The sequence below is a fragment of the Salmo trutta genome, chromosome 22 (genome assembly GCF_901001165.1).
Source record: "Salmo trutta chromosome 22, fSalTru1.1, whole genome shotgun sequence".
NCBI classification, from domain to species: Eukaryota; Metazoa; Chordata; class Actinopteri; order Salmoniformes; family Salmonidae; genus Salmo; species Salmo trutta.
In genome coordinates this window covers 43070788-43096284 of record NC_042978.1, presented here as the reverse complement: position 1 = coordinate 43096284, position 25497 = coordinate 43070788, and the positions used below count along the sequence as shown (strand labels likewise).

General features: G+C 42.2%; 1 protein-coding gene across 1 annotated transcript in view; it reads right to left on the bottom strand.

The window, feature by feature from the left end:
• hmcn1 (hemicentin 1) overlaps positions 1 to 16803 on the bottom strand; it is a 240835-nt gene extending 224032 nt beyond the window's left edge. The window contains exon 1 of the mRNA XM_029706242.1: positions 16685 to 16803. Coding sequence (XP_029562102.1) covers positions 16685 to 16803 — 119 coding nt within the window. The remainder of the gene's footprint in view (positions 1 to 16684) is intronic.
• Between the last annotated feature and the right edge of the window lie 8694 nt (positions 16804 to 25497).

Sequence of the window (25497 nt, the reverse complement as noted above, 5' to 3'; positions counted from 1 at the left end):
GAGAGAGAGATAACGTTTATTCCAGACAGCTAAAGGGTTTGTTCTTTTCTGACATACTGTAAATGTTTAGCAATGGCTCCCTGACATGACGAGAATGTCAGTGCAATTCTCCTGAAGTAATGCTGGATAGTTGTTAAAACTAGGACAGAGGCAAGAGATGTCAATGTCTCAGCCATCAGTCAATCCACCACATAACTAATCCTTGGAAAGCTATTAGATGCCACTACAAGTTTTAACCTTATCCTGCAGTATAACTTCAACTATCTTGGCTTATCCAGCTCACTCTCAGTGCTTGTCTTTGGCATACTTCAAGTTCTTACTCTCTCTCTAAGCCATCCTGGACAGAGCCAGGCCTGTGTAAGAGGCAGTCAGGCTGGATCTGGTCTGGTGGTTTTTGCTGAAGCTTGCCAGAAGATGGTTGGATAACAATATTAGTGATCCAAACCAAATAAACAAGCCTTTGATTGCACAACATCCCATTTCTTAGGTAACTAACCTTAAGGCACATGCAGTTCTAAGTAATGTTGTTTTAGACACCAACTGTACAGACTACTCGACTGTGGCCAAAAACAGCACAAAGGGGTGAAGGAAAGGAAAGCGGAGAGAGAAGCAGGAGTCACAGAGAGAAAATGGACAATAAGTAGCCTGCTTCTGTTTCCAATGTCAGGCCAAGAAACAGTCACCTCCTCACGGTCGCCTGCCCTCATGAAAAAGTACTACTGAATTATTACACAAAACCTTTTCGTGCAGTAGTGACTATGTAGAGACTTGTAGGGATTGTGTAGTAAATGTGTTGTTTCTGCAGTACTCAAGATACACAAGTAGAGTAAAAATCAAATTAAATGTTATTGGTCACATGCACATATTTAGCAGACGTTATTGCAGGTGTAGCAAAATGCTTGTGTTCCTAAAACTGTAGTGTTTCCAGTAATAATCAGGTAGAGATTTTTACTACTTAATGTTGGTAGTATATACAGTGCATTCGGAAAGTATTCAGACCCCTTGACTTTTTCCACATTTTGTTACGTTACAGCCTTATTCTAAAACGGATTAAATAAATGTTTTTTTCTCATCAATCTAAACACAATACCCCATAATGACAGAGAAAACAGGTTTTTCGAATTTTCTGTTAATGTATTAAAAATAAAAAACTGAAATACCTTATTTACAGAAGTATTCAGACCCTTTGCTATGAGACTCAAAATTGAGCTCAGATGCATCCTGTTTCCATTGATCATCCTTGAGATGTTTCTACAACTTGACTGGAGTCCACCTGTGGTAAATTTAATTAATTGACATGATTTGGAAAGGCACACACATATAAGGTCCCACAAACCAAGCCATGAGGTCAAAGGAGTTGCCTGTAGAGCTCCGAGACAGGATTGTGTCAAGGCACAGATCTGGGGAAGGGTACCAAAACATTTCTGCAGCATTGAAGGTCCCCAAAGACAGAGTTCCCTCCATCATTCTTAAATGGAAGAAGTTTGGAACGACCAAAACTCTTCCTAGAGCTGGCCTCCCGGCCAAACTGAGCAATGGGGGGAGAAGGGGCTTGGTCAGGGAGGTGACCAAGGACCCGATGGTAGAGCTCCATAGTTCCTCTGTGGAGATGGGAGAACCACCCAGAAGGACAATCATCTCTGCATCACTCTACCAATCAGGCCTTTATGGTAGAGTGGCCAGATAGAAGCCTCTCCTCAGTAAAAGGCACATGACAGCCCACTTAGACCATGAGAAACAATATTCTCTGGTCTGATGAAACTAATATTGAACTCTTTGGCCTGAATGCCAAGTATCACGTCTGGAGGAAACCTGGCACCATCCCTACAGTGAAGCATGGCGGTGGCAGTATCATGCTGTGGGGATGTTTTTCATCGGCAGGGGCTGGAAGACTAGTCAGGATAGAGGGAAAGATGAATGGAGCAAAGTACAGAGAGATCCTTGATGAAAACCTGCTCCAGAGCGCTCAGGACCTCAGACTAGGGCGAAGGTTCACCTTCCAACAGGACAACAACCCTAAGCACACATCCAAGACAATGCAGGAGTGGCTTCGGGACAAGTCTCTGAATGTCTTTGAGTGGCCCAGCCAGAGCCCAGACATGAACCCGATCGAACATCTCTGGAGAGACCTGAAAATAGCTGTGCAGTGACGCTCCCCATCCAACTTGACAGAGCTTGTAGCGTCATATCCAAGAAGCCTTGAGGCTGTAATCGCTGCCAAAGGTGCTTCAACAAAGTACTGACTAAAGGGTCTGAATACTTATGTAAATGTCATATTTCAGTTTTTTATTTTGAATCAATTTGCAAACATTTATAGAAATCTGTTTTTGTTTCGTCATTATGGGCTATTGTGTGATTTAATCCATTTTAGAATAAGGCTATAACGTAACAAAATGTAGAAAAAGTCAAGTGGTCTGAATACTTTCCGAATGCACTGTAAGTAGTCACAAAACTACAGCCAGACTACACCGGCTTTTCGCGACCGCAGAAGAAGACAAAGCTGAAAGTAGTTGGTTGTTGTTAGCTAGCTACTGTTTTTGACAATCCCGAATGTAATCATCTTCCATCAGTCGTCATCCTGTCTTTCATAGCTCATATGCTGGCACGATGTGTAAGCTTAACTTTCCTTTATGTTTTATGAATACTTTCATGTTGTTGTTTAGCCATTTCTATAACTTTTACCAGATCTAAAAGATTGCTAGCCAAAACAGTATTGCATTTAGACTAGCTGTTTGCTATCCCCATTGAAATGTAGCTATGTATCCTCTGTTTTCGTCATGCTAGCTAATAAGTATGTGTGTTTCTATGCAAATGTACAGTATGTTCATATTGATATACGTACCCATTCTACTTACTGTATGTCTTTCGACCTGTTGCCAAGGAGGCCCTCAACTTAAGAAGACTGGAGGCCATTGTTGGTAAGATTAAAATTGTTTATTAAATGCTTTTCTGTGTTGTCTTATGTGACCTCTGTTAAAAGATGATTGATAATGGCTGTCACTTGTGCATGACTTCCTTTTCTATAAGGTTACATGGTGGAGAAGTGTGTCTGCGACAAAAAAGAGGATCTGAGGATAGTTAAGTCAAGGCCTCATTGGGATTAACATTACGTTTGTATAAGCTTATTATTTTACTGTTTGATGATATAACTACAGTTAGAAACTTGAGGAAATAACATGTGCACTAGTCTAGGAGTGACGCAGTAGGTCAAAGGTTCCCAAAATGTTTTGGGCCGCGACCCCATTTTGATATCAAATGTATTTTGTGACCTCAAAAGTGATGTAATCAACAGCCAATGTCTACTTTTTAAATTGATTCTATTACAAAACAGTCTGACAGTACTTTTGAAAGTACTTCAATCTGAAGAAAGTGTGGTTTGAAGTGACTGAAATGCATCAGAAAGGTATTAGGACATTTCAGAGTGGCCCAGCCACTGTGTAGAAAATAATATAATTAGTGCTGTTCTTTTTCCCCCAGTCTGATCTAGTGTCTGGTCTCATCCACTCTGTTCTAATGAGGCTTGTGGGTATTGAAGAGGGAAACAGAAGACACATACGTGTTCCTGAGAGTCTTATCTTTCAGCGATGGGGTCATAGTATTTTATAGCTTAAACCAAAAGATAGAGCCACGTGTAGGAAGAAAACAGAAACTGCTCTGTTTATTACAAGCACATCTAGTGGCTACTTGAGATCACTGACATAACCCCTGTTTCTGTTAGCATAGATTTTTATTGGATTTCTCCAGCTCTATTGTCAACAAATTCAATAAATATGTCACCTTAGAAAACAAAAGCAGTTCATACGTTCTCGTAGATCATAATATTAACAACCTAGAATATGGGAAGGAAGGGAAGAAGTTGTGTATTTCCTAATATTGACATAATGTACATGTTCAAACGTATACAGGGTTTCCAGTGAGAGTGCTTCCTGGCCCAAGACCAATCCACATCCAGGTCTCAGGCATCAACACATCAACCCTCTCAGTTATTGGAAGAGGTGGGCATCAGTAATCAGTCCTGTTATTGCGTTTCACATTTTATTACCACGTGAATAAACGTGTTTCAAATTACAGGACAGGTTTTCCAACATTAGTGTGTCAAGGTAAGTTGTGATCCACATTTCCTCTGAAACAACATCAATGTTCTTCCAATTTAATGCAAGGAGACGTTTAGCACACGTACTCGCAAGCAGATATACTCTATGCAGAAATGTAAAACTGTTTAATTTATTCCGAACAAATTTGAACACCGTACATGTTTTTTCCAGATATGTTTCAGGAGAGAGGTGGACACTCAAATCATTCTCTTGTACATCTTGGCATACAAAATATCTGGAGTTATTAAGGATTTTAGCTATATGTCTTTTGGACTTTTCTGACCCTGTATATAGTATGCTTACTTATTGTGTTCTTCATATTTTTTCTTATTTCTTGTGTTTTTCTTCTTCTAGTATTACATTGTTATTGATTATTGCATTGTTGGATTTTGAGTTAGAAAGAAAGGAACTGTACTTGCACATGTGACATTAAAACTTGAAACCTTTCCAATTCAGTAATTCAGAAAATGTTTGCCTTATTTATAAGTAGAGTAGGACGTCTTTATTGGGTAGATTTCATTCATTTCTGAGTTGTTCAAATGGTCTCATATTGTTGTCATCAAACATATCAGAGTCCATAAATACATTTAGCTTCCCATTCTCTATTTACAAAAGGTTTTCCATTATTTAACAAACCCCCATTTGACCAAAGAGGGCTTGGGGTGATTGCATTCCAACAAAGCTCAGAGTAACTCCGGTTCTATGAACTAAACACTATTATTTTTATTTGATTTTAGAGTTTCTCTTGCGATGATCGTGGACTTCAGGAAACAACAGAGGGAGCACCCCCCTATCCACATCGATGGGACTGCAGTGGAGAAGGTGGAAAGCTTCAAGTTCCTCGGCATACACATCAATGACAAACTGAAATGGTCCACCGACACAGACAGTGTTTGTGAAGAAGGCGCAACAGTTCCTCTTCAACCTCAGGAGGTTAAGAAATTTGGCTTGGCCCCTAAGACCCTCACAAACTTGTACAGATGCACAATTGAGAGCATCCTGTCGGGCTGTATCATCGCCTGGTACGGCAACTGCACCACCCACAACCGCAAAGCTCTCCAGTCTGCCCAACGCATTAGCGGAGGCAAATTTCCTGCCCTCCTGGACACCTACAGCACCCGATGCCATAGGAAGGCCAAACAGATCACCAAGAACCTCAACCACCAGAGCCACTGCCTGTTCACCCCGCTATCATCCAGAAGGTGAGGTCAGTACAGGTGCATCAAAGCTGGGACCGAGACTGAAAAACAGCTTCTATCTCAGGGACACCAGACTGTTAAACAGCCATCACTAACACATCAGAGGCGGCTGCCTATAGACACAGATTATGAATCACTGGCCACTTTTAGAAATGGATCACTAGCCACTTTAATAATGTTCTGTATCTAGCGTTACTTATCTCAAATGTATAAACTGCACTCCACACTATTCTACAGTATCTTAGTCACTTTTAAATTGTGTTTACATATTGCATCACCCATTTCATATGTATATACTGTATTGTATTCTATACTACACCACTGACTGTTAAACAGCCATCTCCAGCACATCAGAGGCTGCTGCCTATAGACATAGATTAGGAATCACTGGTCACTTTAAGGAAATGAAACACTAGCCACTTTAATAATGTCTCCATATCTTGCATTACTCATCTCATATGTGTAAACTGTACTCTATACTATTCTACGGTATCTTCGTCACTTTAATTGTGTGTAAATTTTGCATCACCCATCTCATATGTATATACTGTACTCTGTACTATGCCTCTGTATCTTAGTCCAATGCCGCTCTGACATATATGTATATATATATTCTTAATCCATTCCTTACTTAGATTTATGTGTACTTTGGGTATATGTTGTGAAACTGTTAGATATTACTGCACTGTCGGAGCTAGAAACACAAGCATTTCGCTACACCCACAATAACATCTGCTAAACACAAGGAATGTGAACAATAAAATGAGATTTTATTTTATTTGACCCCATTTTCAAATCATGTGACCCCATATGGGACCACGACCCATAGTTTGGGAAACGGCGCAGTAGTGAAACAAGACGATGTCAATAGTGATTTTGAATAAGCAAACAGCAGTAAATGTGTCATTTTTCAATAGTAATTGAAAAGGGTTTATGTAGGAAATTAAAAATAATCAGGAGCAATTCAGTAGTGATCAGTAGTGACAACACCACACACAGAAATGGCCACAGTAATTCTATAGGGATTGAGTAGGCACACAGCAATAATGTGTAGGCATTACGTAGTAACTATTCAATAGTTAACATGTTGGAATTGTGTTGGTTTTAGGTAATAGATACCCGAAAGCTCAGTAGTTACACAGTGGTCATTAAGGGAGAATTATGTACTGATTTGATTAGGAAATATGTAGTGTTCACCAGTAGTGAAACGTCCCAATTAGTAGTGATGAGTAGCAATTCTCTCTCTCTCTCTCTCTCTCTCTCTCTCTCTCGACATTGATGGACAGTTGCTTGGGTCTGAGTATTAGTATGTGTTTGTGTTGGTATCACTGTTGACACTTTGGACATTCAGTCCAGTCGTCAAGCAGTAATTGCCTGACGATGACAAGACCCCCTGACTGTCTCCCAAACACAAGCAACACATGATCCCATGGTCCAGCCCTCCAGCAGAATGGAAGCCCAGGGCCCTGCGCTCCGTTACTCAATACCCCTAATCCCAGGGATTACACACCATCTAATCTACACATCAAAAAACATTTGTGTCCCGCGGCATGGCTCACCAGGCCAGCCAAGCACACTCACACCGGCAGTCTCTCTCCACACACACACACACACACACACACACACACACACACACACACACACACACACACACACACACACACACACACACACACACACACACACACACACACACACACACACACACACACACACAGGCTGAAATGATGAATGTGGTATTTTCTTTGTCCTCTACTCTCTTTATGAGGGGTTGTTTGTAAATAATGAGAAACAAGTGGAACACCGAGAGATGCGGGGGAGAGAGGTCCACACCGAGATAGGGAGGGGGAAGAGGGACAAAGAGAGAGGGAGGCAGGCAGGGGGCACAGAAAATGTGGGAAAGGTGGATGGAGAGACAGAAAGAGAAGAGAGACGGAAGAGTGAGGCAGAGATTGAGGGAGAAATTGTGTAAAGATGAGAGAGAGAGAGCGCGAGAGAGATAGACAACACTTTATGTAGACATAATGACATTTGAAATATCTTAATTCTTTTGGAAATGTTTTGAGTGTAATGTTTACAGTTCATTTTTTATTGTTTATTTCAATTTTGTTGACCTATTTCACTTGCTTTGGCAATGTAAACATACGTTTCCCAATAAAGCCCCTTACATTGAAATTGAATTGAGAGAGAGAGACACACACATACTAACTGCTACTCTAATGAGGTCTGTAGGAATGCTGTCCAGCTGCCATCTGAATCCCACCCAATACCAGATAAAACAAACTGCTCTGTTATTGTCCTGTTCTCGTTCTCTCGCTCCGTCGTTCTGTACAGTTTGCACATTCCTCCTCTCCCTACTGTGGGTCCCGAGTCCCGGTAATGACGCGCGCGCGTGTGTGTGTGTGTGTGTGTGTGTGTGTGTGTGTGTGTGTGTGTGTGTGTGTGTGTGTGTGTGTGTGTGTGTGTGTGTGTGTGTGTGTGTGTGTGTGTGTGTGTGTGTGTGTGTGTGTGTGAAAAAGCATTCAACCTGCACGCTTTGTTTGACATGGACAGGAAACCGTTTAAGAGAGTTTTCATGATGTCTTGCACACATTCAAGTCCCCCAGTACCAGAGGCAGCAAAGCGTCGCCACAGCACTATCGATCCTCCCCTTTGGAGGTTGTTGGTTCCTTTGAATGCTTCATTTGGTCGTTGGTAAACATAGGAATCCTGGGGAAAATGTTCTGTGGATTAATTAAACAAAACTAGAGCTCTTTGTCAACACAGATCAGCGCTGTGTTTGCCGTCAACCAAATGAAACATTCAATGTAAAGAAACCCCTCCCTACAATCAAACATGGGGGAGGTTTGCTGCCTCCAATGTTCAAACCAGTGTCCAAAAACTGGGTCTCCATTGAAGGTTGGTCTGCCAGCAGGACAATGACCCCAAACACACATCAAAAGGCACCCAGGAAAGGTTCAAGAAGAAACGCTGGACTGTTCTGGAGTAGCCAGCGAAGAGTCCAGATCTGAATCACATTCAATACCTATAGCGAGATCTGAAAACAGCTGTTGGAGGATGGGCAAACCTTCAAACATTGAAGAATTAGAGCAATTTGCTACTGAAAAGTGGGCCAAATTGCCAGTAGAAAGGTGCAGCAAGCTCACTGAGGGCTACAAGAAGCGTTTGTCAGCAGTTATCTTTGCCAAAGGCTGTGCAATAAAGTCTGCCTGCAACCTCCTCGCTGCCTGCCCCCAATCTACTCTCTGCTTGCCCCCAACCCACACTCAGCTCAGGTGCCCTAATGTGTTGCTGAAACTGAGTGACGTCTAAGTCACGTGTCTGCCCATTCGGATGTCTGCTTTGTGGTACATAGAGAAGTCAGGAGTGTAACCACACCAAGCATCCCAAACCCATAGATCTAGAAATACAGTTGAAGTCGGAAGTTTACATACACAGCCAAATACATTTAAACTTTGTTATTCACAATTCCTGACATCTAATCCTAGTAAAAATTCCCTGTCTTAGGTCAGTTAGGATCACCACTTTATTTTAAGAATATGAAATGTCAGAATAATAAGAGAGAATTATTTACTTCAGCTTTTATTTCTTCCATCACATTCCCAGTGGGTCAGAAGTTTACATACACTCAATTAGTATTTGGTTGCATTGCATTTAAATTGTTTAACTTTCGGGTAGCCTTCCACAAGTTTCCAACAATAAGTTGGGTGCATTGTGGCCCATTCCTCCTGACAGAGCTGGTGTAACTGAGTCAGGTTTGAAGGCTTCCTTGCTCGCACACACTTTTTCAGTTCTGCCCACAAATGTTCTATGGGATTGAGGTCAGGGCTTTGTGATGGCCACTCCAATACCTTGACTTTATTGTCCTTAAGCCATTTTGCCATAACTTTGGAAGTATGCTTGTGGTCATTGTCCATTTGGAAGACCCATTTGTGACCAAGCTTTAACTTCCTGACTGATGTCTTGAGATGTTGCTTCAATATATCCACAGAATTTTCCTACCTCATGATGCCATCTATTTTGTGAAGTGCACAAGTCCCTCCTGCAGCAAAGCACCCCCACAACATGATCGGCTTGCAAGCCTCCCCCATTTTCCTCCAAACATAACGATGGTCATTATGGCCAAACAGTTATATTTTTGTTTCATCAGACCAGTGGACATTTCTCCAAAAAGTACGATCTTTGTCCCCATGTGCAGTTGCAAACCGTAGTCTGGCTTTCTTATGGCGGTTTTGGAGCAGTGGCTTCTTCCTTGCTGAGCGGCCTTTCAGGTTATGTCGATATAGGACTCGTTTAACTGTGGATAGAGATACTTTTGTACCTGTTTCCTCCAGCATCTTCACAAGGTCCTTTGCTGTTGTTCTGGGATTGATTTGCACTTTTCGCATCAATGTACGTTCATCTCTAAGAAACAGAACGCATCTCCTTCCTGAGCGGTATGACGGCTACGTGGTCCCATGGTGTTTATACTTGTGTACTATTGTTTGTATAGATGAACATGGTACCTTCAGGCATTTGGAAATTGCTCCCAAGGATGAACCAGACTTGTGGAGGTCTACAATTTCTTTTCTGAGGTCTTGGCTGATTTCTTTTGATTTTCCCATGATGTCAAGCAAAGACGCATTGAGTTTGAAGGTAGGCCTTGAAATACACCCACAGGTACACCTCCAATTGACTCAAATGATGTCAATTAGCCTATCAGAAGCCATCATTTTCTGGAATTTTCCAAGCTTTTTAAAGGCACAGTCAACTTAGTGTATGTAAACTTCTGACCCACTGGAATTGTGATACAGCGAATTATGAGTGAAATAATCTGTCTGTAAACATTTGTTGGAAAAATTACTTGTGTCATGCACAAAGTAGATGTCCTAACCGACTTGCCAAAACTATAGTTTGTTAACAAGAAATTTGTGGAGTGGTTGAAAAACGAGTTTTAATGACTCCAACATAAGTGTATGTAAACTTCCTGACTTCCACTGTACATCCTTCTTTTCTTCCATCCATCTGCTGATCTAACTGTCAGATTGATGTTAGCTGTCAGAGGGGTCAGTAGCAGGTCAGCAGTCTCCTGTGGGAATATGTAAAGTGGAACCTGTGGGCTGGAGGGATACAATGAAAGGAAAGAGTGATGCAGCAGGATATGGACATGGAGTGTAAATGATGGAGGGAAAGGGGGAGGGAAAGACTCACACACACAGAAAACCTAGTTGGATTGTGGATACAAAGGTTTAAATAGCAGTAAAACATAAGCATAGGATGTCTGGTAAGCGATAGTCACCTTTTCCCATAATATTCCAAGTTGTGATCCCACAGGAGCTCCTGACACCACAGGTTCCCAGGCATGACCCTGAGCCGGACAGCAGTGCCAAGGCCAAGGTGACAACCTGCCTCTTCCCAGGGTCTTGCTCTGCTGCGTCTACCACTACCACCACTCAGGAATGTTCTGCTGCGGAATTCTAAACAGGAAATGGTATGCTTCCATCCAGTGTTCTGTATGTGAATGTGTTTGTGTTTGTGTTTCTCTTTGTGTCTGTGTGTGCGTGTGTCTGTGTGTGTGTGTGGGGGGGGGGGGCAAAACATATAGCAAAACATATAACACAGCTGACATTCTTATAGCAACGTGTTGTATAACACAACTGACATTCTTATAGCAACACATTGAATAACACTCTAAATCAGTATATCCTGACTCCCTATGGTCTTAAGGAAGAAGACAAACCACTGTTAACCAGTCTGTTACATAACAGGGGAGAGAGAGAACAGGCTGAATTGGAAGGTAAAAATAGCAAATAAACATCTAGCATAACAGATCTTGGACAAGCATTTCATTCGTTAAATATGATTGTCTTTGACAGCTTGCGACTAGATGACGAAGTGAACCAAACATATGACTGTGCAGGGGCGCAGCCATGGGTGGGCCTGGAAGGGCATAGGCCCACAGACTTGGGAGCCAGGTCCACACACTGGGGAGCCAGGCCCAGCTAATCATAATGAGTTTTTCCACACAAAAAGGCTTTATTACAGACAGAAATACTCCTCAGCACCCCCCTCCCCCTCCTCAGATGATCCCGTAGGTGAAGAAGCCAGATGTGGAGGTCCTGGGACGGCATGGTTACATGTGGTCTGCGGTTTTGAGGCCAGTTGGATGTACTGCCTAATTCTCTAAAATGAAGTTGGTGGCGGCTTATGGTAGAGAAATGAACATTAAATTCTCTGGCAACAGTTCTGTTGGACATTCCTGTAGTCAGCATGCCAATTGCATGCACCCTCAAAACTTGAGATGTCTGTGGCATTATGTTGTGTGGAAAAACTGTACATTTTAGAGTGGCCTTTTATTGTCATTACCTGTGTAATGATCATGCTGTTTAATAAGCTTCTTGATATGCCACACCTGTCAGGTGGATGGATTATATTGTCAAAGGAGAAATGCTCACTAACAGGGGTGTAAACAAATTTAAGAGAAATAAGCTTTTTGTACATATGGAACATTTCTGGGATCTTTTTATTTCAGCTCAAGAAACATGGGACCAACACTTTCCATAAGTTATATATATTTTTGCTCAGTATAGTTGAAAGTGGTTATGAGTGGATTCAATGAATTAGAAGAGTTGATAAGGGAGGGGAAACGTAATCTGGAATACTATAGCTTTGCCAGTTTGTTTTGGCATTGGTGTTGTTTTTGAGAGATCTGTCCAGTTACAGCACTAGATTAAGTTTAGTCTTCATAAAATAAAACCGACACCAGAAGCAAACACCAAGACCAAACAGACCAGTGTCATATTAATGGGCCGGTTCCTCTAGAAACACAGAAATAACCTCTCCTCAGGTGACAAGTTTTCAAAAAACATATTATCCATATTAACCATGTCCCATCCTCTACCCTCTGGCCACTTAATTAGAATGTACACGTGGACGTGTGAATTGAAAATGTGTTTTTTTGCATATACCCTAACTTCAGCTGAGAGCATGGTCCCAGCCAGGATCAGCCGTTATCAACAGCCAACCGGGAAACAATTAGGGTTAAGTGCCTTGCTCAAGTGCAGATCAAAAGATTTTTCACCTTGTCGGCTCTAGAATTTGAACTAGTGACCTTTTGTTTACTGGCCCAACGCTCTAACCACTAGCCTAAATGCTGCTACTTCATTGCCTGTAGAACCCCTGGAAAAACAGACCCTTTCCTCTGGCTTTGACCAGTCACACACACACACACACACACACACACACACACACACACACACACACACACACACACACACACACACACACACACACACACACACACACACACACACACACCACCCTGTGATGTGACTAAACAACCCACCGTTACCCAACAGCACTCATTAGCATTTGATAATTATGCTAAACAAGGTTCAGAGTAAACGACACAGAACAGCCACCCTTAACGAAGAATTCATATTCAGAGCCTCACTCTGTTTACATGGCGACAGGGGACACAGGCTGCTCAGGGCATTGATATTCTTCACCATGGAGATGGTGCAACATAGGGACTAGGGATGAGGAGAGAGGATTTACAGTGCCTTCAGAAAGTATTCACAACCCTTGAATTTTATTTTGGTGTGTTACAAAGTGGGATTAAAATTGATTTAAATTGTCATTTTTGGTCAACGATCTACACAAAATTCTCTGTAATGTCAAAGTGGAAGAAAAATTCTAACATTTATAAAACATTTACGAAAATAAAACGCTAATATATCTTCATTAGATAAGTATTCACCCACTTGAGACAATACATGTGAGAAACACATTTGGCAGTGATTACAGCTGTGAGTCTTTTTGGGTAAGTCTCTAAGAGCTTTGCACACCTGGATTGTACATTATTTGCCCATTATTCTTTAAAACATTCTTCAAGCTCTGTCAAGTTGTTGCTAGAAAACAATTTTCAAGTCTTGTCATAGATTTTGAAGCCCATTTAAGTCAAAACTGTAACAAGGCCACTCAGGAACATTCAATGTCATCTTGGTAAGCAACTGTAGATTTGGCCTTGTGATTTAGGTAGTTGGATGGATGTTCTGTCATTAAGGTGAATTTGTCTCCCTGTGTTTCTTTTTATCCTAAAAAAATCCATAGTCCTTGTCGATGACAAGCATACCCATAACATGATGTAGCCAACACCATGCTTGGAAATATGAAGAGTGGTACTCAGTGATTTGTTGTGTTTGATTTGCCCCAAAAATAACACTGATGTATTCTGGACAAAAAACAAATTGCTTTGCCACATTTATTTTGCAGTATTACTTAAGTGCCTTGTTGCAAACAGGATGGGTGTTTTGGAATATTTGTATTCTGTACAGGCTTCCTTCTTTTCACTCTGTCATTAAGGTTAGTATTGTGGAGTAACTACAATGTTGTTGATACATCCTCAGTTCTTATAACACAACCATTATTAAACTCTGTAACTGTTTTAAAATTACCATTGGCCTTATGGTGAAATCACAAAGCAGTTTCCTTCCTTTCTGGCAACTGTACACATGACAAGTGACACAGTGGCAAGATCACCATAGGTAGCCTCATACTGTGTCTGTGTGCCATTAAATCCTGCTGATGTTGGTGAAGGAAGGGGACAGCCTCCATGGCCTTTGAAGATGTCTCTATTTCTCCTATATTCGTATGGACACACAAATACATTTTAGTAATTTAGCAGGCGCTCTTATCCAGAGCAACAGCATTTTCATACTTTATTCGTACTGGTCCCCCGTGAGAATCAAACGAACAACCCTAGCTTTGCAAGCACCATACTCTACCAAATGAGCTACACAGGACCACACACACACACACACACACACACACACACACACACACACACACACACACACACACACACACACACACACACACACACACACACACACACACACACACACACACACACACACACACAGTGATATTGTACACAATGTATACATTCAGAGAAAGTAGAAACCAACAGTATACAGATCCAGTGAAATGTGTTGTGTTATTGTGAGCACAGCAGATTCATCATTGTATTACACTTTGTTACAGATTGAGCCTGGTGGCCTTGGCCCATAAATAAATCACAGTGAGGGCTGCATTTCTGCTCTAGCTGCTTCAATATTCTGTCGCTGTGCTACTGAGAGAGTCAGAGTGAGAGAGAGAGAAACACACAGAGAGAGAGAGACAGAGAGAGAGAGGAGCGGCATGTGATGCACCACTGAAAGACCAGATAATGAGACAAAAGCCAGTCTACTGAGCCTCACCTTTATCAATTCAATGTAATGGGCTTTATTGGCATGGGAAGCATATGTTAACATTGCCAAAGCAAGAGAACTAGATAATAAACAAAAGTGAAATAAATACAAACTAACAGTAAACATTAAACTCACAAAAGTTCCAAAAGAATAAAGAAATTATACATGTCATATTATGTGCAAATAGTTACAAAAGGTAAAATAAATAAACATAAATATGGGTTGAATTTACAATGGTGTTTGTTCTTCACTGGTTGCCCTTTTCTTGTGGCAACAGGTAACACATCTTGCTGCTGTGATGGCACCTTGTGCTATTTCACCCAATAGATATGGGAGTTTGTTTTCAAATTCTTTGTGGATCTGTGTAATCTGAGGGAAATATGTGTCTCTAATATGGTCATACATTTGGCAGGAGGTTAGGAAGTTCAGCTCAGTTTACACCTCATTTTGTGGGCAGTGTGCACATAGCCTGTCTTCTCTTGAGAGCCAGGTCTGCCTATGGCAGCCTTTCTCAATAGCAAGGCTATGCTCACTATCCGTACATAGTCAACGCTTTCCTTAAGTTTGGGTCACTCACAATGGTCAGGTATTCTGCCACTGTGTACTCTCTGTTTAGGGCCAAATAGCATTCTAGTTTGCTCTGTTATTTGTTAATTATTTCCAATGTGTCTATCAGGAATCGAGGTAAGACCCAGATGCAGACACGTCGAGAAAAAGAGAGACTGGGAAAAGCAGGAGCTGAGAACAAAATGCTGGTTGACTCGACAAACAATACGGACTGGCAACGGACAAACAGAGAACACAGGTATCTAATTCTAATTATTGTATAAAAATGAATGAGTAAAGATGAAACTATTTGTGAAATGATGTAATGTGGTGTTAAACCTTTAATGAAAGAGACTTGTATACCCTAAGTCATTGGCCACGCCCCCGTGAGCACAGACATGATCTGGCGTCATAGACCCACCTTTTCTATTGTTACGAATAAAAAACCCTAAATCCTCTTTGGACCACGCGTACCTCGATTGACACCGAGGGGGCACAGGTTGAGTTTAGACCACAAAAACCTCAGTAAAAAAACCTCAGTGCTAAGGTTGAAATAGTTGTTGAATTCCTAACCATACCAAGTGGAGCATTGGCTACACGGCTGGAAATTGTTAAACTCTGAGACTATCAATCCCTACAGAATAAGAGCAAATCTTAGATAATAATTACTAGTCTGCAGCTGGAAATTATGTCAACCTGGGATGCGAAGACCGACAACCGCCGAAACAACTATTCCATGAGAACATTTCTGAATGGTACTCTGAAGTATCCATTCTAACCACGAAAGACTTCGATCTTCAGGGAAGCAGAGAGAGAGAGAGAGAGAGAGAGAGAGAGAGAGAGAGAGAGAGAGAGAGAGAGAGAGAGAAAGAGAGAGAGAGACTCGGATGAACTCTCCAACAGAAGGACTGATGATTCCAACAGGGATCATGACGACACATTGAGTGTAAATATATATTGATTGCAATTATTCCCGAATGAGTGAGCGTTCATGTGCAAAGGATTAGCCTTTCAATTAATATAATTATCAATGGTGTAGTGACTCCTTTTGTCTTTCCCACCCTTTTCAGTCCACACCCACTTCCCTTTGTCCACCAAGCTGTCATATCGGCTTAGCCCACTAGGGAACCTCCCTTATCATTTTGATTATTTAGTTAGTTAGTAAATAAATGATTAAGACAATTGGTGTATGGATGATTCATAGTAAAGGCTGGGTTCGTGCAGATAACAACAATTTATGACGTTTGGAATGAGACTAACGTGAGAAAAATAATAATTCATTAATAAGATGACTAATTGATCAGATATTAAAATATCTGAAGACTTATATTAGGGAAATTCTAACTTTGTAATCTGAAGATTTTCCTTGGTGCCCCGACTTCCTAGTTAATTAAATTTACATGATTAGTTTAATTGCAAAAATAACAGTCTTCACTTTAATGACGCCAAATACACAACAGCGGTCTGCCACTCGTCCGCTTCCCGTATCCGCACCAGGTGGTAGGCGTTCCATAGATCCAGCTTGGAAAACACGGTGGCCCCCTGGAGCGGCTCGAAGGCCGAGGAGATGAGCGTTAGCGGGTAGTGGTTCTTCACCATTATGTCATTGAGACACCGGTAGTCGATGCACGGGCGCAGGGTCTTGTCCTTCTCCACAAAGAAGATCCATGCGCTGGTGGGAGAAGAAGGACAGATGAATCCTGCAGCAAGGAAGTCCCCAATGTAGGTCTCCATCGCCTTGGTCTCTGGTCCCGACAGAGAGTACAGTCGTTCCCGAGGCGGAGTCGTGCTAGGGAGAAGGTCAATCCCGCAGTCATAAGGTTGGTGCGGTGGGAGCGAAGTGGCCCGGGCCTTGCTGAACACCTCCCAGAGGTCCTGGTACTCTGCGACAATGGCAGAGAGGTCCGGGGCACCTTCTGAGCCCCCAGGAAGATGTCCCGGGGCAGGTTGTGCGGACATCAGGCAGTGAGAGTGGCAGAATGGGCTCCAGACCATGATGGCACCAGTAGACCAGTTAATGAGGGGATTGTGCCGCTGAAGCCAGGAGAATCCCAATACCACGGGAATCTGAAGGGACTTGATAAGCAGGAACTGGATAGCCTCGCTGTGGTTCCCTGACACACATAGGTTGATGGGAGGGGTGTTGTGGGTGACTCGGCCTATAGAGCGCCCGTCCAACGCTCTAACATCCATGGGAATGGAGAAGGGATGTTCAGATTCCAGGGTAGTGTCCAAAAAGCTCTCGTCGGCCCCAAAGTCAATGAGAACCCAGAGAGATTTGGACTCGTCTCCCCACAGCAGAATGGCATGAAAAGGGGTGGGAGCAAGGGAAGCAGGAACGTTCTCCCTATGTCCCACCAGAGTATTCACTCCTACCGGTGAGCCTGGTCTTTTTAAAGGACAAGAGGACACGAAATGACCAAGAGTCCCGCAATACACAACTCTCCGTGGCGATCCTGTATTGTCATTCCACTTGCGACAGCCCAGCTCTGCCTAGTTGCATATGCTCAGGAAGTAGTGACTCGGCCGTCTTCGGCAGCCCTCGGGGCAGGTCGGGAAGCCTCGGGTGCTCTCGGCAATGAGACCATGGGGAGCTTCCAGGATGACTCGGAGGCAAGGTGGGATCCCTGAGCGTGCGAGCGAAATCCAGGCTGCCAATCCCTTAATTGCCCATCGATACGGATGGTCAAAGCGATGAGGGAATCGAGCTCCATAGGTAACTCCCAGGCTGCAAGCTAGTCCTTGACCTCCTCCGAGATGCTGTGCAGGAACATATCGGGCTGAAGCTCGAAGACGAGGGCACACTGAGCTAGGAACACCCAACAGGTGCTCGGCTGTCCATTAAAACGTTCCAGAGGAGGTAAGCGGGGCTCCCGAGAAGGTGGAGTGACCAATGAGACAGCGATGCTAGTAGCTGAGTTGCTGAGGAGCTGTGGGGTTATCACCGTGGTAGGCGGGCTCCCACATAACCCGTGGAATTGCTCCAGCAAACTGGCCAATGCCCGGTCATGGCATTCAGCCAACATGTGGACCCCCTCCACAAGGCCACAAAGCAATTTCTCGTGCCTACCGATGGTGGCTCCTTAGGTGGAGATGGCATTGCGCAGCTGGCACGGGTTTGTTGAGTCAGTCATGGCCAGTTCGTACTATCAGGAATCAAGGTAAGACCCAGATGCAGACACGTCAAATTAACAATGGTTTAATAATCCAACAGGGGCAGGCAATAGACAGGTCAAGGCAGGCAAGGGTCAGTAAACCAGAGGTGGGGCAACGGTACCAGACGACAGGCAGGCTCAGCGTCAGGGACAGGCAGGGTGGTCAAGCAGGCGGGCTCAGAGCCAGGACAGGCAAGGGTGAGAAAAAGAGAGACTGGGAACGCTGGTTGAGAGACAAACGAGACAAACGAACAAACAGAGAACACAGGTATAAATACACATGGATAATGGGGAAATTGGGCGATACCTGGAGGGGTGTGGAGACAATCACAAGGACAGGTGAAACAGATCAGGATGTGACCGTGTCAAGTAATTATCTTCTTGTTCTCTCATGATTTGGTTGGGTTTAATTGTGTTGCTGTCCTGGGGCTCTGTGGGATTGGTTTGTCTTTATGAACAGAGCCCCAGGACCAGCTTGCTTAGGGGACCCTTCTCCAGGTTCATCTCTCTGTAGGTGATGGCTTTGTTATGGAAGGTTTGGGAATCGCTTCCTTTTAGGTGGTTGTAGAATTTAACGGCTCTTTTCTGGATTTTTATATTAGCGGGTATCGGCCTAATTCTGCTCTGCATGCATTATTTGGTGTTTTACGTTGCATGCAGTGTCTCAATTTGGTGTTTGTTTGGTGAGCGGACCCCAGAAAGGGCAATGGGTTCTATAACTGATTGAAGTATTTTTAGCCAGATCCTAATTGGTATGTCGAATTTTATGTTCCTTTTGATGGCATAGAAGGCCTTTCTTGCCTTGTCTCTCAGTTCATTCACAGCTTTGTGGAAGGTACCTGTGGCGCGGATGTTAAGGCCGAGGAATGTATAGTTTTTTGTGTGCTTTAGGGCAACGGTGTCTAGATGGAATTTGTATTTGTGGTCTGGGCAACTGGACCTTTTTTGGAACACCATTATTTTGTCTTACCGAGATTTACTGTCAGGGCCCAGGTCTGACAGAAACTGTGCATAAGATCTAGGTGCTGCTGTAGGCCCTCCTTGGTTGGGGACAGAAGCACCAGATCATCAGCAAACCGTAGACATTTAACTTCAGATTCTAGTAGGGTGAGGCCCGGGTGCTCCAGACTGTTCTAGTGCCCTCGTCAATTCGTTGATACATATATGTTGTAGAGGGTGGAGCTTAAGCTGCATTCCTGTTTCACCCCATGGCCTTATGGAAAGAAATGCATGTTTTTTTGCCAAATTTAACCACACACTTGTTGTTTGTGTACATGGATTTTCTAATGTTGTATGTTTTCCCCCAACACCACTTTCCATCAATTTGTATAGCAGACCCTCATGCCAAATTGAGTCGAAAGCATTTTTGAAATCAACACAAAGCATGAGAAGATTTTGCCTTTGTTTTGGTTTGTTTGTTTGTCAACTAGGGTGTGCAGGGTGAATACGTGGTCTGTCGTACCGTAATTTGGTAAAAAGCCAATTTGACATTTGCTCTGTACATTGTTTTCACTGAGGAAATGTACGAGTCTGCTGTTAACTTCTTTCGGATCAGTGGGACGCCCACCTCGACAACATCCGGTGAAATTGCAGAGCGCGAAATTCAAAAAACAAAAGTAGTAATATTAAACATTCATAAAAATACAAGTGTTATACACCATTCTTTAGCTTAGAATCTTGGTAATCGAACCGCTTTGTCCGATTTACAATAGACTTTACGGCGAAAGCATAGCATTTGATCATCTGAGGACAGCGCCTCACCCACTTCCTGCATTAACATGAATTCATAACCTGCACAGGTGTCACAAAACTCAAAAATCGCGATAAAATAAATCACTTACCTTTGAAGATCTTCATCTTTTTGCAATCGAAAGGGTCCCAGTTCCTTCTTTATATCCCCAAAAAGTCAGTTTAGTTGGCGCGCTTCATTCAATAATCCACCGGTTTCCCCTCGTTCAAAATGCATACAAAATGAATCCCAAACGTTACCAATATACTTCGTCCAAACAAGTCAAACAACGCTCCTAATCAATCCTCAGGTACCCTAATATGTAAATAAACAATACAATTTAAGACGGAAAATAGTATGTTCATTCCCGGAGATAAATAACCAAGTGCGCGCCCTCACCGGGGCGCACAACAAACATTTTCCAACCAAGCAGAGGCATAACGAAAGTCAGAAATAGCGAGAAAATAAATCACTTACCTTTGAAGATCTTCATCTTTTTGCAATCCAAAGGGTCCCAGTTACACAATGATTGGTAATTTTGTTCGATAAAGTCCTTCTTTATATCCCAAAAATGTCTGTTTATTTGGCGCGTCTGATTCAGAAATACACCTGTTCCAACTCGCCCAACATGCCTACAAAGGAATCTAAAAAGTTACCTGTAAACTTTGTCCAAACAATTCAAGCAATGTTTCTAATCCAACCTCAGGTACCGTAATATGTAAATAATCGATCAAATTTAAGACGGAATAAATAAACTGTGTTCAATACCGGAGAAAAAGAACGAGGAGCGAGCACTCACGCGCGCCAAAAGACTAGAGTCCTTCTGAGGGATACTTCGAAAGAATTCGAATACTTCTTAGTTTTTCAAAAAACAAGCATGAAACAATTTCTAAAGACTGTTGACATCTAGTGGAAGCCATAGGAACTGCAATCTGGTTCCTAATTATTAGACTTTCCCATAGAAAAGCATTGAAAAGTCCAATGACCTCAAAAAAAAAATTCCTGGATGGATTGTCCTCGGTGTTTCGCCTGCCAAATCAGTTATGTTATACTCAGTTTTAGAAACTTTAGAGTGTTTTCTATCCAATACTACCATGCATATGCATATCCTAGCTTCTGGGCCTGAGTAACAGGCAGTTTACTTTGGGCACCTCAGTCATCCAAACTTCCGAATACTGCCCCCTAGCCTTAAAAAGTTTTTTTCCCCCAAGGTTGCTCTTGACACACGGTAGTTATTGGGGTCAAATTTGTCCAAACTTTTGTGGATTGGGGTAATCATGGTTCCAAATATTTGGGAAGATGCCAGAGCCATGGATGATGTTAAAGAGTTTAAGTATAGCTAATTGGAATTTGTGGTCTGTATATTTTATCATTTCATTGAGGATACCATCAACACCACATGCCTTTTTGGGTTGGAGTTCATATTCTGTCCTGTAGTTCATTCAATGTAATTGGAGAATCCAGTGGGTTCTGGTAGTCTTTAATAGTTGATTCTAAGATTTGTATTTTATCATGTATATGTTTTTGCTGTTTGTTCTTTTTTATAGAGCCAAAAAGATTGTAGAAGTGTTTTACCCATCATCTCCATTTTGGAAAGATCGCTCTTTGTGTTGTTATTTGTTTAGTGTTTTCCACTTTTCCCAGAAGTGGTTAGTCTATGGATTCCTCAATTACATTGAGCTGATTTCTGATGCGCTGTTCCTTATTTTTCTGTAGTGTATTTCTGTATTGTTTTAGTGATTCACCATTGTGAAGTCGTAGGCTCAGGTTTTCTGTGTCTCTATGTTTTTGGTTGGATAGGTTTCTCAATTTCTTTCTTAGGATTTTGCATTTTTCATCAAACCATTTTTCATTGTTGTCAATTTTCTTCGGTTTTCTCTTTGAAATGTTTAGATTTGATAGGAAAGCTGAGGTCAAATATACTGTTTAGGTTTTCTACTTCCAAGTTTACACCTTCACTATTACATTGAAACATTTTGTCCAGGAAGTTATCTAAAAGGGATTGAATTTGTTGTTGCCTAATTGTTAGTTTTTTTAGGTTTGACACTACTTTCCTTCCATCTATAGCATTTCTTAATATTATTCAGTTCCTTTGGCTTTGATGGCTCATGATTCCTCTGTTCAAGTAGACTGTGATTTTGCTGTGACTAATAGGGGTGTCAGTGGGTGAATGCTCTGAGAGACTCTGGGTTGAGGTCAGTGATAAAGTAGTCTACAGTACTACTGCCAAGGGATGAGCTATAGGTGTACCTACCGTAGGAGTTCCCTCGAAGCCTACCATTGACTATGTACATACCCAGCGTGCAATAGAGCTGCAGGAGTTGTGACCTGTTTTTGTTGGTTATGATGTCGTAGTTGTGCCTAGGGGGGCATATGGGGGAGGGAATGCTGTCACCTCCAGGTAGGTGTTTGTCCCCCTGTGTGCTGAGGGTGTCAGGTTCTTGTCCGGTTCTGGCATTTAGGTCGCCACAGACTAGTACATGTCCCTGTGTCTGGAAATTATTGATCTCCCCATCTAGGATGGAGAAGCTGTCATTGTTAAAGTATGGGGATTCTATTGGGGAGATAAAGGTAGCACACAGGTGGACATTTTTCTCTGTTGAGATCGTTTCCTTTTGAATTTCAAGCCAAATGTAAAATGTTCCTGTTTTGACTCATTTAATAGATTGGGTTAGGTCTGCTCTATACCAAGTTAGCATACCCCCTGAGTCCCTTCCCTGTTTCACTCCTGGTAGTTTGGTGGATGGGACTACCAGCTCTCTGTAACCTAGAGGGCAACCAGTGAGTCCATCTACTCTATACCGTGTTTCTTGTAGGATGACAATGTATCTATTTCTGATTTCTACTCTGTACCATGTTTCTTGTAGGATAACAATGTCTGTATTTCTGATTTATTTGGTGAAGTCCAGGTTCCTGCTCTTTAGGCCAAAGGAAGATTACCTCATGCCTGGGATATTCCAGGATGAGATAGTAAAGGTTTTGTGTTCCATAAACTGTCCATTGTTGTTAGTCATGTGATTTGGCCTCAGACCAATAAGTGTGAGCAGAGTCTGTTGAGCATCTGGTACATGCCATTGGCTTGTAAGAGTAGGGGTTGGGCCTGTTTGCCTGCCCACGGCCTGGGCGTATGTGTGACTTTTATGTTGAGGCCCTCTTAGCGGGAGTGGGGGGCATTGGGTGGGCAGAAGGGGCATAGGTCTGATCTGATGGGGCCTAAATGGGGCATGGGCATGGTTGACTTGGGGGGGGGGTGTCTGTTGATCTGTTGCTTCTGTGTGAGGTGCTGGGGCTGAGGTTGAGGGCGAATTCCTTTAGGATCCAGTCGAATGTGGGCACTGCTGCCTTGTATTGGTGGATCCGGTCGTAAAGTCTGTTCAAGTCCGGTGTGGAGTGGTGGGTCAGGTAGACATTTGGTTTTGAGGCACAGGCTGGAAGTATATTCATGGTAGCAGGGTGGAGATAACCACTTGTGCGTTGGGGAAAGTAGAAGAAGCTTTTTCAATCACTCCCTTGAGTGCTGTGGCCACCCTTTCCTGTTGTGGTCTCAGGTTGTTTGTGCCTGTGTATATTATTATGTGGCTGGGTGACTCTAGTTGGTACTCAGACAGAAGGTGTTTGGACACCAGAGTTTAGACACTGTGTATTCTGGAAAAAGTTTATTTTCTTGTATGTATTTCCCATTTGAGTCCATAAGGAGTACAATCTGTGGCTTGTGTATGTCCTCAGTAGGTGTGGGGGGGTTGTCAGGAGGGCTATCAGGTGGCTGACAGGGGGGTGCGATCTCCTGGGCTTGGGGCTCTTAACCTCTCTGGGGTATGTGGGACGTGACCATCCCACCTGCGGGACACACTATTCAACAGCCAGTGAAATAGCAGGGCGCCAAATTCAAAACGACAAAAATCTCATAATTCAAATTTCTCACACATACAAGTATTATACACCCTTTTATAGATAAGACTATTGTTAATCCAACCACATTGTCCGATTTGAAAATGGCTTTACAGCGAAAGCAAAACATTAGATTATGTTAGGACAGCGCCTAAAAAATAAAAGCCACACAGCCATTTTCCAACCAAGGAGAGGCGTCACAAAAAACAGAAATACAGCTAAAATTAAGCACTAACCTTTGATGATCTTCATCAGATGGCACTCATAGGACTTCATGTTACACAATACATGTATGTTTTGCTCAATAAAGTTCATATTTATATCCAAAATCCCCATTTTACATTGGCCCGTAATGTTCAGAAATGTTTTTCCTTCAAAAACCTCCGGTGAATGAGTACATCAATTTATAGAAATACTCATCATAAACGTTGATAAAATATTAAACTGTTATTCAAAGAATTATAGATAAACATCTCCTTAATGCAGGGGTCGGCAACCCAAAATGTTGAAAGAGCCATATTGGACCAAAAAAACAAAAAACAAATCTGTCTAGAGCCGCAAAAAATTAAAAGCCTTATATAAGCCTTATAATGAAGGCAACACATGCTGTAAGTGTCTATATTAGCTATATTAGCCTACTATCAAAATGATAAGTAGGCTACAAATACATAATGAGCATTCATAATTAAACGTTTATTTTACCTGCAGCACATCCTGGAGAGAATGACGCACCACGTGACTACTCTGCTGTACGATGGTGCTTTAAGTTTAACTTCCATTATAATATTAATGTATTATGTTTCGTTGCATTGATGAAATTATAGAAATACAATACAGAAATCAGATTTTTGATGTCATTTTTATTTTAGGATTCGAAAAAACAACAACAAAATGTGCAACGTGCATAATAGGCCTCCTGTAATTTCAGACCTCCCCATGGAAATAAAATGCAGTCCTTTTCAATCCTCAATAATACCATACAATCCTCTTCTCTTTTCCCCCTTATCTGGGCAAAAGACAGAGTGCAATAAAACAGCAGCCTGAAAAGGTAGAGTATATAAAATTTAAATAATACAGTTTAAGTTCGATTTCTGTGCATTATCCTCTTCTCTTTAGTTTTCTGCAAATGTGCAGCAGCTCCTCTTCTCTTTTGACACGCACAATACAATGCAGCCATCCTCGGACCTGAGCAACAAAACACAATAATATCCCTATGTGTCATTCCAAATATATACTGACAAAAATCAGAAATCACTTTATAAAAACAGCCACTTTGTTACTAAATATGTACCTATGACAGGATTGTGTTCTTACTCGTTTAATGTGACTTCTGTTTTCGGACATCACTGGACATAGGGCATGTAAGATGTAACTTTAATCTTCACGCAGGACTGCAAGTTCTCATCTGTGAGGTGGGTGCGGTATTTGGATTTTATGTAGTTCATGTTTGAGAATATCTGCTCGCACAGGTATGTTAATCCAAAGATGGATAATACTCCAAATGCATATTTCTTCATGTTCCTATAACTGTCAGGAAGAATGGAAATGTCTTTCCACGTTACTCTTTTTGTTATTTGACAACTTCTCATTACAAAGCAAACATGCAGGCAATCCTTCCGCATTGGCAATGAAAGCAAATGATTCGGTCCAAGAACT